We start from the raw sequence: 14,781 nt of genomic DNA, 5'->3' as shown, positions 1-14,781 counted from the left end.
TATCCCTAATCAAGCAGTGTCTTTCCAGATGCTCAGAAATCCTATCCCTCAGTACCCTTTCCATTACTTTGCCTACCACCAAAGTAAGACTAAATGGCCTGTAATTATCCCTATTCCCTTTTTTGAACAGGGACACGACATTCACCACTCTCCAATCTCCTGGTACCACCCCTGTTGAAAGTGAGGATGAAAGGATCATTGCCAATGGCTCTGCAATTTCATCTCGTGCTTCCCATAGAATCCTTGGATACATCCCGTCAGGCCCTGGGGACTTGTCTATCCTGAAGTTTTTCAAAATGCCCAACACATCTTCCTTCTTACCAAGTATCTCCTTGAGCTTACCAGTCTTTTTCACACTTTCCTCTCCAACAATATAGCCCCTCTCATTCGTAAATACTGAAGAATATTGTCACAAGTAGGCTTCAATTAAGTTACTGTGAAAAATACCTAGTCGCCACATTCCGGCGCCTGTTCAGGGAGGCCGGTACAGGAATTGAACCCGCGCTGCTGGCCTTGCTCTTCATTACCAGCCAGCTGTTTAGCCCACTGTGCTAACTATTCTATTACATTACCATTACTGAATCCCCCATTGTCAACATCGTGAAGATTACCATTGACCAGGAACTAAACTGGAGCAGCCATATAAATACTGTGGTTACAAGGACAGGTCAGAGGCTGGGAATTCTGCAGAAAGTAACTCGCCTCCCACCATCTATAAGGCACAAGTGACGAGGATGGTGGAATACTCTCCACTTGCCTGGGTGAGTGCAGCTCCAACAACACTTAAGAAGCTTGACACCATCCAGGATAAAGCAACCCATTTGATTGGCACTCCCTTTACCACCAATGCAGTGGCAACTGTCTTTGCTATTTACAAAATGCACTGCAACAACTCACTAAGGCTCCTTTGATAGCACCTTCCAAACCTGTGGCCTCTGCCGCTAAGAAGGAGATGCATGGGAACACCACCATCATCTGCAATTTCCCTTATAAAGCACATGCCATCCTAATTTAGAACACTGTTCTTTCACTGTCGCTGGGTCAAAATCCAGCAACTCCCTCCATATTAGCACTGTGGGTGTACCTACACACATGGACCACAGCAGTTCAAAAATGCAGCTCACCACCTCCTTCTCAAGGACAAGTGGGGGCGGGCAATAAAAATGTTGGCTTAGCTAGCAATGCCCACATCCCGAGAAAGAATGAAACAAAATTGAATAACTACTTTGTCCTGGATTTAAAAGCTTTCCCACCACCATGGTTAAGCTGAATGGCCTGCTGTTCCTTGCATCCATTTTTGAACAAGGATATTTGCAATTCTCCTGTCCTCCGGCACCACCCTGAATGTAAACAGGATTGGAAAGTAATGGCCAGTGTCTCCAAACTTTTCACCCTTCGTTGTGTCTAATCCAGTCCTGGTGATTTAACAACAAAACTTTTCAAATGCTTCTCTTTAGCAATTTTAAGCGCATAGTGTCTCAACTACCTCCTCTTTCATTACAACTTTGACATTATTGTCTTCCTTGGAAACATCAGATGCAAAATGTTAATTTAGTACCTCTGCCATGCCCTTTCTTTCTATTCAGAAATCACTTTTTGTTCCCTAATTGCCTGCACACCTTTTTTCACCCTTTTACTGTATATGTGCCTATGGAAGGCTTTTAGATTTTAATTTGTTAGCGCACAGTCTCTTCTCACCCTCTCTTTGCTTCAATGGTTTATGTTTATAGTTCCTTGTTTGGCCAGAAGGATTCTGATTAGCAATACTCCCCCGAACACTCTTTAGAATCTCTTTCTAATGCTATCCTAGTCTATATTAGGATAATTAAAGTTGGTACCCTATAGAGTACACCCAGTAGTACAATGGCTCCTTTTTTTATTTCTTATCTCTAACCAAATAGATTCTGATCTTGACCTCTTTAGGGCATCCTCTCTGTCCAGCAGTATAATATTCTGCTTAATCAATAATGCTACTGCTCCTCTTTCTTTCCTTCTCCATCTCTCCTGAACACCTTGTAACCAAGAATAGTTTGCATCCAATCTTGACTTTCTTTGAACCAGGTCTCTGATACCAGCGCATCACACTCCCATTTGCGATGCACCTACTGCTCCATGCGTTCACATACATGTGTTGTAAACCTATTTTAGGCTTTATTATATTCCCTCTGAGTTTGACCCTCATCTAATAACTTGTTATTTCTTATCCAAGTGCTATCTGTTTCACCCAATTCTTTGTATACTTTTGGTGTTCCTCTCTACCACGTGGCTCTCATTCCCGTCTGCCAAGCTAGTTTAAACCTTCCAGAACATACTAGCAAGGACATTTGTTCAGGTTCTGTTGATGTGTAATCAACTGGTCTGTACTAGTCACATTGTCCCAGGAATCGAATAAATTAATCATTTTAAAAATACATTCACTTATTATGAAGGAACCTGAACACAAAATAATTCACAGCTTGAAATATGTTTGTATTGTCATCTTACCATTGCACTGTTTGTTTTAAAGTTTCAGGACTACTGCATAAATGTTGCATTTTAAAAAAAAATGTGTTTTTTAAATAGATGAAGCATCAACAAACTCAAATTTAGTCTGTGCAGTGGATGGATAACTTCACAAAAATGATTCTACAGTCTTAAGCACTCTTAATTTCAAATTCTTGAAATATAAACTCGCAGTATCAAATCTGTTTTCATTCTTCCATTTTTGTAGTCTTCTGCTGTTCTGGACATCATTATAGTGGATGATAATCTGACAGAATTTCTGGAGACATTCCATGTTATCCTGACTGGAGTGACGGGAGGTGCCAAAATGGGAGATGATATTGTAGTTACTGTCAACATTCCCAACAATGATTCGCCTGTAGGAGTGTTTGGGTTTGAGGAACGATCTGTGAGTAATCATCTGCATTTTTCTGAATCTTTCTTGCTGCTGAAATTTATCAGGTACGATTGTAAAAGAATCTGGCCGAGGATAGATATCTGCAATATTTTTTTTTAAATAAATGTTATTTTATTGAGTTTTTGAACAAAGTATATTTACTGTTATGTACACAGAATAAGAAATATATATACATATATAGAAGAGAAGAGCACACCCAAACATACCAAAAAAAAAAATGATAATAAAAAATAATATAAAAAATAAAATAGAATAACTGGTATGGTATTGTGCACCAGCTCAACAGCAGCAACTCTGTACAACTGGCAAAATTATTTACAGTAGGCAACTGTTTGTGGGGGGTGGAGACTGGGGAGGTAAATATACATTTGGGTGCCGGAGAAACAATTACCGAATGGGTTTGGTGTTGGTGTTGTCACTTGCTTCTCCCGGACAGATCTCGCTGCCGTTGTCATCTCGCACTCACCTCTGCTTCAGCCGTTCGTCCCGTCGTTTGCCTGTATTCTCCTTGTTCTCTGTTCCTGGAGATGCCACGTTTGTTATCATATCCCGTGCCCTCCCAGCTGTCGTTTCCCTGCCTCCCCCCCCCTCCCTTCCCTTCCCCCCTCCCTTCCCTCCCCCCCCCCTCCCTTCCCTCCCCCCCCCCCCCCCCCCCCTCACCCTCCCCCTCCTCCTGTGGTTCGCATTTCTTTCCTCTTAGGTTTAGCTGTCCCCCCCCCCCCCCCCCTTCCCGGTCTATCTCTCCCTCTCATACCTTGGCTATTTTACCCTGAATCTTGGCTACCTGGCTATTCTTCTGCTTGTTCGTTGACCACAAACAGGTCCCGGAACAATTGGGTGAATGGCTCCACGTTCTATGGATGCCGTTGTCTGACCCTCGGATGGCGAATTTGATTTTCTCCATTTGGAGAGATTCCGAGAGGTCGGACAGCCAGTCTGCAGCTTTGGGTGGTGCTGCTGACCGCCAGCCAAACAGGATTCTACGGCGGGCGATCAGGGAAGCAAAGGCAAGTGCGTCCGCCCTCCTCCCCATGAATAGATCTGGCTGGTCTGAAACCCCGAAGACTGTCACTTTCGGGCATGGCTCTACCCTCATCCCCACCACTTTGGACATTGCCTCGAAGAAGGCTGTCCAGTACCCCACAAGTCTGGGGCAAGACCAGAACATGTGGGCGTGGTTCGCCGGGCCTACTTGGCACCATTCACATCTATCCTCCACCTCCGGGAAGAACCTACTCATACGGGTTCTTGTTAAGTAGGCTCTTTGTACCACTTTTAGCTGCGTCAGGCTGAGCCTTGCGCACATGGCGGTGGAGTTGACCCTATGCAGTGCTTCGCTCCAGAGTCCCCACCCTATTTCAATCTCCAGGTCCCCCTCCCATTTCTTTCTTGTTGTGTCCAGTACGGTGTCGGCCCTTTCTACCAGTCGGTGATACGTGTCGCTACAGTTTCCTTTATCTAGTATGCTTGCGTACAGTACCTCTTCCAGTAACGTCCGTCGTGGCGGTTATAGGTACGTCCTTGTCTCCTTTCGTAGGACGTTTTTAAGTCGTAGATACCTTAGCTCGTTACCCCTGGCTAGCTGTAATTTCTCTGTCAGTTCGTCCAGTGTTGCAATCCTATAGTCCATGTGTAGGTCCCTCACTATCAGTGCCCCTCCGTCCTGCCCGAACTTTCGAAGGTGGCGTCAGTCAGCACTGGTGTGAACCTATGATTGTTGCAGATGGGAGCTTTGTCCGACATTTTAGTCAGGCCAAATTGTTGCCGTAGTTGGTTCCAGGATTGGAGGGTGGCTATCACCATCGGGCTGCGGGAGTGTTTTTTGGGTGGGGATGGGAGTGCTGCCGTGGTGAGGGCCCGGAGGGAGGTTCCTATGCAGGAGGCCTCCTCCGCGCGCACCCACTCAGCTTCTGGCTCCTTGATCCATCCCCTTATTCGCTCAGCCATCGCCGCCCAGTGATAGAATTGTAGGTTTGGGAGGGCTAGCCCCCCTGGATTTTGTTTTTTGCCGGACCTTCTTTGGGATCCTAGCATTTCCCCCTCCCCCCCATACGAACGGCATGATTACCGTATATACTCGCGTAACTTTTGATCTCGCGTATCATGCGACCCATACATTTTCGGCCCAAAAACATGCTTTTATGGTATACCTCATGTATCATGCGAGTGACTTTTTTGGAAATTAATTTTGGAAACTAAAACTTCCAAATGGTATCATTGTGTGTGGTTTCTGCAGAGTTGATTCTGCTGTGAAAGCTGTTCGCGATTCGAACAGCTTTCCAGCTGGCTTTACTAGCGTTGTTCAGCCACTTGCCGTTTCCATTCATAAAAACATGAATGGAAACGTCAAGTGGCTGAACATCTTCCCATCAGAATGCTGTGGTCAAAATCTGAAGAGTAGTATTCTGATGGGAAGATGTTCAGCCACTTGACGTTTCCATTCATGTTTTTATGAATGGAAACGGCAAGTGGCTGAACGACGCTAGTAAAGCCAGCTGGATGCTATGTGACTTATCTTGGCCAGCATTTCACACCCGCGATTTTTGTACCTCGCGTATCATGCGACCCCCGAAATTTAGGCTTCAAATTAGGTGCTCAAAAGTCGCATGTTACGCGAGTATATACGGTAGTTTGTCTAGTGCTTTGAAAAAGGCCTTGGGGATGTAGATCGGAATGGATCTAAGTAGGAAGAGGCACCTGGGCAGTACGTTCATTTTGATCATCTGGACTCTCCCCGCGAGGGAGAGTGGGAGTGTGTTCCATCTTTGCAGGTCCTTTTTTACTTCCTCCGTCAGACTGGTGAGGTTCCATTTGTGGATCCCTTTCCAGTCATGGGCTATTTGGATCCCCAGGTAGCGGAATTTGTGTTGGGCATGTTTAAACGGCAGTCCCATTAGTGCTGCCCCCCGACTTGTGGGTGTACCGGGAAGATCTTGCTTTTGCTCATGTTGAGTTTGTAGCCTGAGAAGGTGCCAAACTCTTTTAGGAGAGCGATGATTCCGACCATGCGGCGTTGTGGGTCCGAAATGTAGAGGAGCAGGTCATCTGCATAGAGTGAGACTCTGTGCTCTCTGCCGCCCCTTCTGATCCCCTCCAGCATTTGGCTGCTATGAGTGGTTCGATCACTAGAGCGAACAGCAGCGGCACAGTGGGCATCCTTGTCTGGTGCCTCTGTGCAGCTGGAAGTATCAGGAGTTGGTGTTGTTGGTTTGTATGCTTGCCATGGGAGCATTGTTTAGGGGTTTTACCCAGGAGGTGAACCCTGTTCCAAGCCGGAACCGCTCCAGTACCTCTATAAGGTATTTCCATTCGACTCTGTTGAAGGTCTTTTCTACGTCCAGGAAGACGATCACCTCTGGTGTTCTCTCCCCGGAGAGGTTCACTATCACGTTCAGCAGGCGCCTGTTGTTCAAGGTAAGCTGTCTAACTTTGACAAATCCCGTCTGGTCCTCTGCGACCACCTCTGGTACACAGTCTTCTGGCCTTTTGGCTACGATTTTGGCCATATTTTGGCATCTGCGTTCAGCAGTAGAGATGGGTCTGTATGATCCACATTCCACATTGGGTCTTTGTCTTTCTTAGGTATCAGCAAAATTGAGGCCTGTGCTAACGTGGGTGGCAGTGTGCCCCTAGCTAGCGAGTCTGTGAACATCTCCCGCAGGTGCGGGGCCAGTGCTGTCGCAAATATTTTGTAGAAGTCTGCCGGGAACCCGTCTGGTCCCGGCGCCTTCCCCACCTGCATGGAGCTAATGCTGTCCATGATCTCTCCCAGTGCTAGTGGTGCTTCCAGACCCCGTTTTCTGCCTTCCCCCACGACTGGTATGTCCAGTCCATCAAGGAACCATTTCATCCCGGACTCCCCCATTGGGGGCTCTGAGGTGCACAGCCCTTGGTAGAAGGCCTTGAAGGTTTCGTTGATCTTTTCTGGTTCTGTTTCTAATGTGCCTCTGGTGTCACTGATTTGTGCAATTTCTCTGGTGGCTGCCTGCTTTCTCAGTTGGTGTGCCAACAGGCGGCTGGCTTTGTCTCCGTGTGGAGCGTGGTCTGATATCACAATTGCGGAGTATCCCACTTTGTCTTTCCCCGGAAGCAGCGTTTTCCCCACATTGTGTACTGGGGAGAAGAAGGAGAACTCCTTCTCCTCTGGGTGAGTGAACTTCTAGGGGTTCACCGCTCCCATCTGTTCCATAAAGTGACTGAGTTCCCTTGCCATGCTTGAGGTTTTCCCCGTTTTGGGGTTTGATCTGTCTGTCGTTGGATCCTGTACACAGTTGAAGTCCCCCCGCCCCATGATTAGTCGGTGCATCGCTATGTTAGGGATTTCTGCCATGGTCTTCTTGGTGAAGTTTGTGTCGTCCTAGTTGGGTGCGTACAGGTTAGCTACTACTACTGGTGCCCCATCCAGGGCCCCGCTGACCATGACATACCGTCCCCCTGGGTCCGTAACTGTCTTTGTCGCCCTAAACATTGTCCTCTTACTGATCAGTATTGCCACCCCCCTGGCCCTTGCCCCATAGCAGGAATGGTAGGTTTCTCCCACCCAGCCCTTTCTTACCCACAGTCTCTCTTATCCTTTCTTATCCTGCTCTCTCAGGTGTGTCTCTTGGAGGAAGACTATGTTGGCCTTCATATTTTTGAGGTGGGTGAGGACTCGGGATCTTTTCGTTGGGCCGTTGAGTCCCCTTACGTTCCAGGTGACTATCCTGGTGGGGCCTTCTGTCCCCTCGCTCCTTTGGGATTAACCATATTTACCTGGTGGACGTGCCCCTGCCCTCCGGGGTTTCTCTTTGTTAGGGGGCTGTCCAGGATGGCCGCTATCACTTCTCTCTCCAGGCAGTCAGATCCCTGCACTCCGGGGTCTCCCTTCGCCCAGAGACCATACTGAGTGGGTGCTTGCAGCAATTCCTTGTTTCGAGCCCTTGGTTGTGGCACTTTGTAGCCTTATTGCTATTCCTTTTCTAGTCTTGTTTGCCCTTCCCTCCTCTTGTGTCCCGCCCCCCGGCCTTTCCCTCCCTGTGCCCCCCCCCGATCTCTCCCTTTACCCCCCACTTTTTACCCCTTCTCCCGTATACCCCTCCTTTGCCCTCTTTCCCCTGTTCCTATCACAAGGGGCTGGTTTAGCTCACTGGACTAAATCGCTGGCTTTTAAAGCAGACCAAGCAGGCCAGCAGCACGGTTCGATTCCCGTACCAGCCTTCCCGGACAGGCGCCGGAATGTGGCGACTAGGGGCTTTTCAGAGTAACTTCATTGAAGCCTACTCGTGACAATAAGCAATTTTCATTTCATTTCATTTGCTCTCCCGCCTCTGTTGAGTGATTCCCCCCACCCCTGGCCTGGCGCCTTCCCCACTGTTGGGGGCGCACTGCGCCCTTGCTTTGTTGCATGCCCCCGGCGCGAGCTTTTCTGCTAGTACGGTAGCCCCCCCTCTCGGGAGTTACTGTCTCGCTTCTCCCTTGCCCAGCCTCTGCGGTTTTCTGCCCACTCTTCCCCCATCCTACCCTGCTCTCGCTTGCCCTCCCTTCTCCGCTACTCTCGTTCCCTCGTGCTGGGGCCTGGTCTCCCACCTGAAGCGGTCCCTCGGGCAGTGGTTTGCTTTTTGTCCAGGTTGCGCTTGCCGTGGCGGGGGTGGGGGCGGGGGGGCCTGGTGTTGCCTCACCCTGCCCCAATGTCCTCGTAAATTCTAATGAAGTGTCCGTCCCATTTGCAGGTTCTATTTTTCCTGGCCTAGCGCAGGATTGTTTCCCTGTCTTGGTACCGGTGCAGTTTAGCTATAACTGCTCTCGGGTGGTCCCCGGCTTTGGGCTTCGGGTGCAGCGACTGGTGTGCTCTGCCCATTTCTGGTGGGTTGGGGAAAGTTTTCCTCCCGACTAAGTTGCCCAGCATCTCGGCCACATATGCCATGGGGGTTTTTCCCCCCGATCCCCTCTGGTAGGCCCACTATCCTGACATTTTGTCCTCTCAAGCGGTTTTCCGATTCGTCCACTCTGCCCTTCAGGTTGCCCTGTGTTGTGCCCAGTCTCGCCACCTCCTTCTCCAGGGCCGTGATCCGGTTGCTCATGTCAGTTGTGGCTTTCTACAGCTCCTTAGTGGTCACCGCTTGGGCTTCCAGTTTCTCCTCTTGGGCTTCCAGTTTCTCCTCTTGGGCTTCCAGTTTCTGCGCCTCTGCCTGGGCCTTGGCCATTGCTGCCTGCACTGCAGCCTCTATGTCCGCTCTGGCCTCTGCCTTGTTTTCCTGCTGATGTTCCCTCAGCGCTTCAACAAAGGCTGCCTTCCAGTTCCAGTTCCCTCCTGGCCCAGGGGGAAAATGCTCCTGTCTGCCCAGTTCTTTTTGTTGCGGCGAACTTACCGTCCCGCCGCATCATGTGCTGATTGGGGGCTGGCATTGAATTCCATCCATTGAAATCCCTATACTACTGCATAGATGGATGGCAGCAAGTGAGGCAGACTCTGCTTGAAATCGCATTTCACCACTGGTGAATGGGTTTGAATCTTACCCAGAGAACAATCTTTTCCTTCTCAAAGCTATATGAGAATCGTTTGTAATTTATTTGATGTAAAAATTCAAATTTGTTTCAAAGTGAATATTAATCTATAATAAATAGCTGCCTCCAAATGTTGCTGTTGGCAGAAAATCAATAATCTTTCTTCACATATAGATGTCGACACACAATACCTTTTGGAGGAAGTCTCTGCCAGGCAAGCAGCAGAGTAAGAACCAATGGCGTTCTAGGAGACTGATCTCAGGAAAAGGAGACTTGTGATGGTTGCTGTTAGTACAGAAAATATGGGAACAAAAATATACAGCGATGACTGTGAATATTTTTCAGGGGAAAGAACATATTTGTAATGGGAATAAGGCTTTAGATTATATCTGCCCATATCTCTCGTGCTAGTGTTTGATGACAATTGTATGCTTAAAGCATAATTGTTTCATTTCTACACTATTTTCTTCATGTATATTTAGAAAATATAAAATTTACCTGATGCAATATTTAATTTTTATTTAACATTTTTAGGCATTAGTATAAAACCCTATTTCTTTGGATGCTTCCTCCTTCCTTCCTTATCCATAATCATTGGGATCAACTTCACAAGATAGATAAAACAACATCTTATATTAAAGGTCCATCCAACTGATCTATATTAGAAAGTAGTTTCCCATCACTGTCATAGCTGTTTTAAGACATGAATTTGGGGCTCTAACACCCTATTGAAATTTAATTCCACATTCCAAACACTTTTTATAGTGAAAGGAAATATTCTTTTTATTCTGACCCCCCTGCCGGGACAATTACCTGCCCCTTGATCTTTTCATTGAGGGCAGCACGGTAGCATGGTGGTTAGCATAAATACTTCGCAGCTCCAGGGTCCCAGGTTCGATTCCCGGCTGGGTCACTGTCTGTGTGGAGTCTGCACGTCCTCCCCGTGTGTGCGTGGGTTTCCTCCGGGTGGTCCGGTTTCCTCCCACAGTCCAAAGATGTGCGGGTTAGGTGGATTGGCCATGCTAAATTGCCCATAGTGTCCTAAAAAAAAAGTAAGGAGGGGGGGTTTGTTGGGTTACAGGTATCGGGTGGGTTTGAGTAGGGTGATCATTGCTCGGCACAACATCGAGGGCCGAAGGGCCTGTTCTGTGCTGTACTGTTCTATGTTCTATGTTCTAACTGTCGACAGGACATTTGCCGTCTTAATTGTTCTGCCCCCCTCACACATTCCAACCTCTCTCCTTCTGAACTTTCTGCTCTTCACTCCGTCAGATCTAACCCTGACTTTGTCATCAAACCTGCTGGCAAAGGGGGTGCTGTTGTCGTCTGGCGCACTGACCTCTACCTCGCAGAGGCTGAGCGCCAACTCTCAAATACTTCTTCCTACCTCCCCCTGGACCATGACCAGACCACTGAACATCAAGCCATATCTCCAATACCGTTAGCGACCTCATTTCCTCCGGGTGCCTTCCCTCCCACAGCTTCCAACCTCATAGTCTCCCAACCCCAGGCAGCCCACTTTTATCTACTTCCCAAAAACAACAAAAAGGACTGTCCCGGCAGGCCTATTGTGTCAGCATGCTCCTGCCCCACAGAACTTATTTCCTCCTATCTTAACTCCATCTTCACTCTTCTGGTCCATTCTCTCCCCACCTACATCCGGGATTCCTCTGATGCACTGCGGCATATTGCACAGCCCACTGACTCATACAGCTTCCAGTTCGTAGGCCCTAACCGAATTATATTCACCATGGATGTGCAATCTCTTTACGCCTCCATCCCACACCAGGGTGGCCTGTGAGCTGTTTGCTTCTTTCTTGAAAAAAGGCCCGGACAATTCCCATTCCCCACCACTCTTCTCCACCTGGCTGAACACGTTCTATCTCTCAACAACTTCTCCTTTAACTCATCCCATTTTCTCCAAATCAAAGGTGTAGCAATGGGTACTCAAATGGGTCCGAGCTACGCTTGTCTTTTTATGGGGTATGTGGAACATTCCTTGTTCCAGGCCTATCCGGGCCCCCTGCCACAACTCCATTACCGATACATTGATGACTATTTTGGTGCCGCTTCATGCTCTCGTCCAGACCTGGAAAAATTCATCAACTTTGCTTCCAGTTTTGACCGCTCCATCACTTTCACCTAGTCCACCTTAGATACTCCCTTCCCTTCCTTAATCTTTCTATCTCTATTTCCGGCAATACACTATCTACTAATATCCACTACAAGCCCTCTGACTCACACAGCTATCTGGACTACAACTCTTCGCACCCTACCATTCCTTTTTCTCAACTCCTTCACCTCCGTCGCATTTGTTCCGATGATGCCACTTTCCAAAATTGTGCGTCGAAAATGTGTTCCTCCTTCCTCAACCATGATTTCCCACCTACAGTTGTTGACAGGGCCCTCAACAGTGTGTGGTCCATCTCCCGCGCCACTACCCTCGCCCCCTTCCTCCCAGAACAAGGATAGAGTCCCCCTCGTCCTCACATTTCATCCCACCAGCCTCCGTATGCAAAGCATAATCCTCCGTCATTTTCACCAACTTCAGCGTGATGCCACCACCAAACACATCTTCCCTTCACTCCCTCTTTCAGCATTCCGCAGAGACTTTTTCCTCCGAGATAATCTAGTCCACTCCTCCACCATACCCAGTACCTCTCCCATCACCTATGGCACCTTCCCATGCAATAGCAGACGGTGTAACACCATCCCCGTTACCTCTTCCATGCTTAACATCCCAGGCCCAAAACACTCATTCCAGGTTAAGCAGCGTTTCACTTGCACCTCTTCCAATCTGGTCTATTGCATTCGCCGCTCCCAATGTGGTCTCCTCTATATTGGACAGACCAAACGCATACTGGGTGATCGCTTTGCTGAGCACCTTCGGTCGGTGTGCAATCAGGACCCGGACCTTCCCGTTGCTTGCCATTTTCACACAAGACCCTGCTCCCATGCCCTAATGTGTGTCCTTGGCCTGCTGTAATATTCCAGTGAACCTCAACGCAAACTGGAGGAACAACATTCATCATCTGGTTAGGCACGCTACAGACTTCCGGTCCCAATATCGAATTCAACAACTTCAGATGATTAGCTCTACCCCACCTCGACCCATTTGTTTCCATCCCATTTCATTTCACTGTCTCTTATCATTTCTTTCTTTCTTGTCTTTCTTAATATATATTTAACCCTACCCAATCTTATCCAACTTTCCTTACCCCTTCTCCCCTTTGCTTCCCTCTTCCCCTCCCCCCACATCTCCATCTGTCACAGTTTACCCTCTGATGTTAGTTTCTCTGCTGTTTGGCCTTTCATACCTTTTGTTCTCTCTGGTCCCCAGTGCTATTAGCACTCTTTCCCTTGGTTCCTGTGGCTGTTAGCACCCCGTTACCCTGGGTTTCTGTGGATATGACTCATCTTTCATTCTCACTCCACAGTATAAATATTCCCCACTTTCTCTGTCTAATAGCTTTGACAAAGAGTCATTGGACTCAAAATGTTAGCTCTTTTCTCTCCCTACAGATGCTGCCAGACCTGCTGAGATCTTCCAGCATTTTCGCTTTTGTTCTTTTCATTTTTTTGGCTTCTCCCATATTACTTAGTGTAGCCACAATGCTGGTTAATCATCCTTCTCTGACTGTCACCCATTCTTCTGCTGAGTTTAAGTCTCTCTTCACTGCATCTTTCTATATTCCCCTTCTCCTTCGTGGCAAGCCAATTGCCATCACTCCTCTCATCACATTTCCTTACTCTCACTACAATCACCCCCCAAATGATATTCTGCTCCTTGATTTTGTACTCTTAGTCCCGTCCTTCCAAGTCTAAATAACTCTCATCTGTATTGAGTTGTTTAAAATCCATCCAACTCATCCATATTAGAAAATATAGTTTCCTATCACAGTAATAGCTGTTTCTTAAGACATTTCATGGATTCAGTCTTGTTTCATGATTCAGACCTTTGACCTGAATCATCAATTTGCTGCTTATTCTCAACACATTGAATCATAGAATTATAGAATTTACGGTGCAGAAAGAGGCCATTTGGCCCATCAAGTCTGCATCGCCCATTGGAAAGAGCACCCTACCTATGCCCATGGGGAATCCCCGTAACCCAGTAACCCCACCTAACCTTTTGGACACTAAGGGGAATTTAACATGGCCAATGCACCTAACCTGCGCATCTTTGGACTTGTGGGAGGAAACCTGAGCACCCGGAGGAAACCCATGCAGACACGGGGAGAAAGTGCAAACTCCACAGTCACCCAAAGCTGGAATTGAACCTGGGTCCCTGTAGCTGTGGGACACCGTGCCACCCACATATTTTCAGAGTTTGCCCTGAATGTCTCCATGTGTCTGATGACCAGAATTGAATATAGCACCCAAGTTGTGGTCTGACTGGAGCTTTGACTGAATCCTCTGACATTATGCTACATAGTTTAACATGCAGTTTGCTTTGCTGATTGCTTTTTTGCCGTGTGCAGACATGGAAAGCACCGAGTCTGCTAATGCTGCAAATCTCTCATCATCACTCTTCTTTATTTCAGCAGCCTTTGTGGTCTACATATATTAGTCATGGAATGTATAGTTTTAATTTACATAAATCAAAATAATTGAAAATTGTGCACTTCAATTTTGATTGAAATGTTATGTAGACAGAATAGAGAGGCAGAACAGGCATTTGTGGTTATTGTACAATGAAGCACAAATGTGTTCTTTCAGGTGGTTGGTCGAGAGCCACAGACTACTGATGATCCAGCTGGTCTGGTGTCCTTTACAGTCAGTCGTGATGATGGTCATGGTTCAGTCCAGCTTATTTGGCAGGTGGATGACTCTGCAATCGATGACATTGAACCCCTTTCTGGGACATTATCCTTCAATCAGGTACAAAACATACATACAGTAATAGTAATAGACCAACAGAATCTCCCTTAGAACTTGAAGAAAATGAAGCATTCCCATGTGATAAACTCCACTGACCCACTTGGCACATCGCTCTTTATTTGGATTTGTTTATTTTCACGTGTACTGAGGTACAGTGAAAAGTATTTTTCTTCTTGCAGCTCAAACAGATCATTTAGTGCATGAAAAGAAAATACGTAATATGGCAACACAAGGTATACAATGTAAATACATAGACGCAGGTATTGTGTGAAGCATATGTAGTATTAATCAGATCAGTCCACAAGAGGGAGGGTCATTTAGGAGTCTGGTAGCAGTGGGGAAGAAGCTGTTTTTGAATCTGTTCGCGCGTGTTCTCAGACTTTTGTATCTCCTGCCTGATGGAGGAAGTTGGAAGAGTGAGTAAGCCGGGTGAGAGGGGTCTTTAATTATGCTGCCCACATAAGAGACAGCTCAGAAAAAACAAGCAAACTACATGTGTGCAGAACTCCAATAGAGCT

General features: G+C 47.2%; 1 protein-coding gene across 8 annotated transcripts in view; it reads left to right on the top strand.

Annotated features, from left to right (window-relative positions):
* adgrv1 (adhesion G protein-coupled receptor V1) overlaps positions 1–14,781 on the top strand; it is an 838,553-nt gene that overhangs the window by 345,841 nt on the left and 477,931 nt on the right. For all 8 annotated transcript variants that reach the window (XR_005461637.1, XM_038805279.1, XM_038805282.1 and 5 more), the window contains 2 exons: positions 2,711–2,890; positions 14,102–14,263. Coding sequence is in view for 7 of the 8 variants with exons in the window: in XM_038805279.1 (XP_038661207.1) it covers positions 2,711–2,890; positions 14,102–14,263 (342 nt within the window). In the remaining variant the exon portion in view is untranslated. The remainder of the gene's footprint in view (positions 1–2,710; positions 2,891–14,101; positions 14,264–14,781) is intronic.

This window comes from Scyliorhinus canicula, chromosome 8 (genome assembly GCF_902713615.1).
Source record: "Scyliorhinus canicula chromosome 8, sScyCan1.1, whole genome shotgun sequence".
Lineage (NCBI taxonomy): Eukaryota > Metazoa > Chordata > Chondrichthyes > Carcharhiniformes > Scyliorhinidae > Scyliorhinus > Scyliorhinus canicula.
This window is presented reverse-complemented; position numbering and strand designations above follow the sequence as displayed.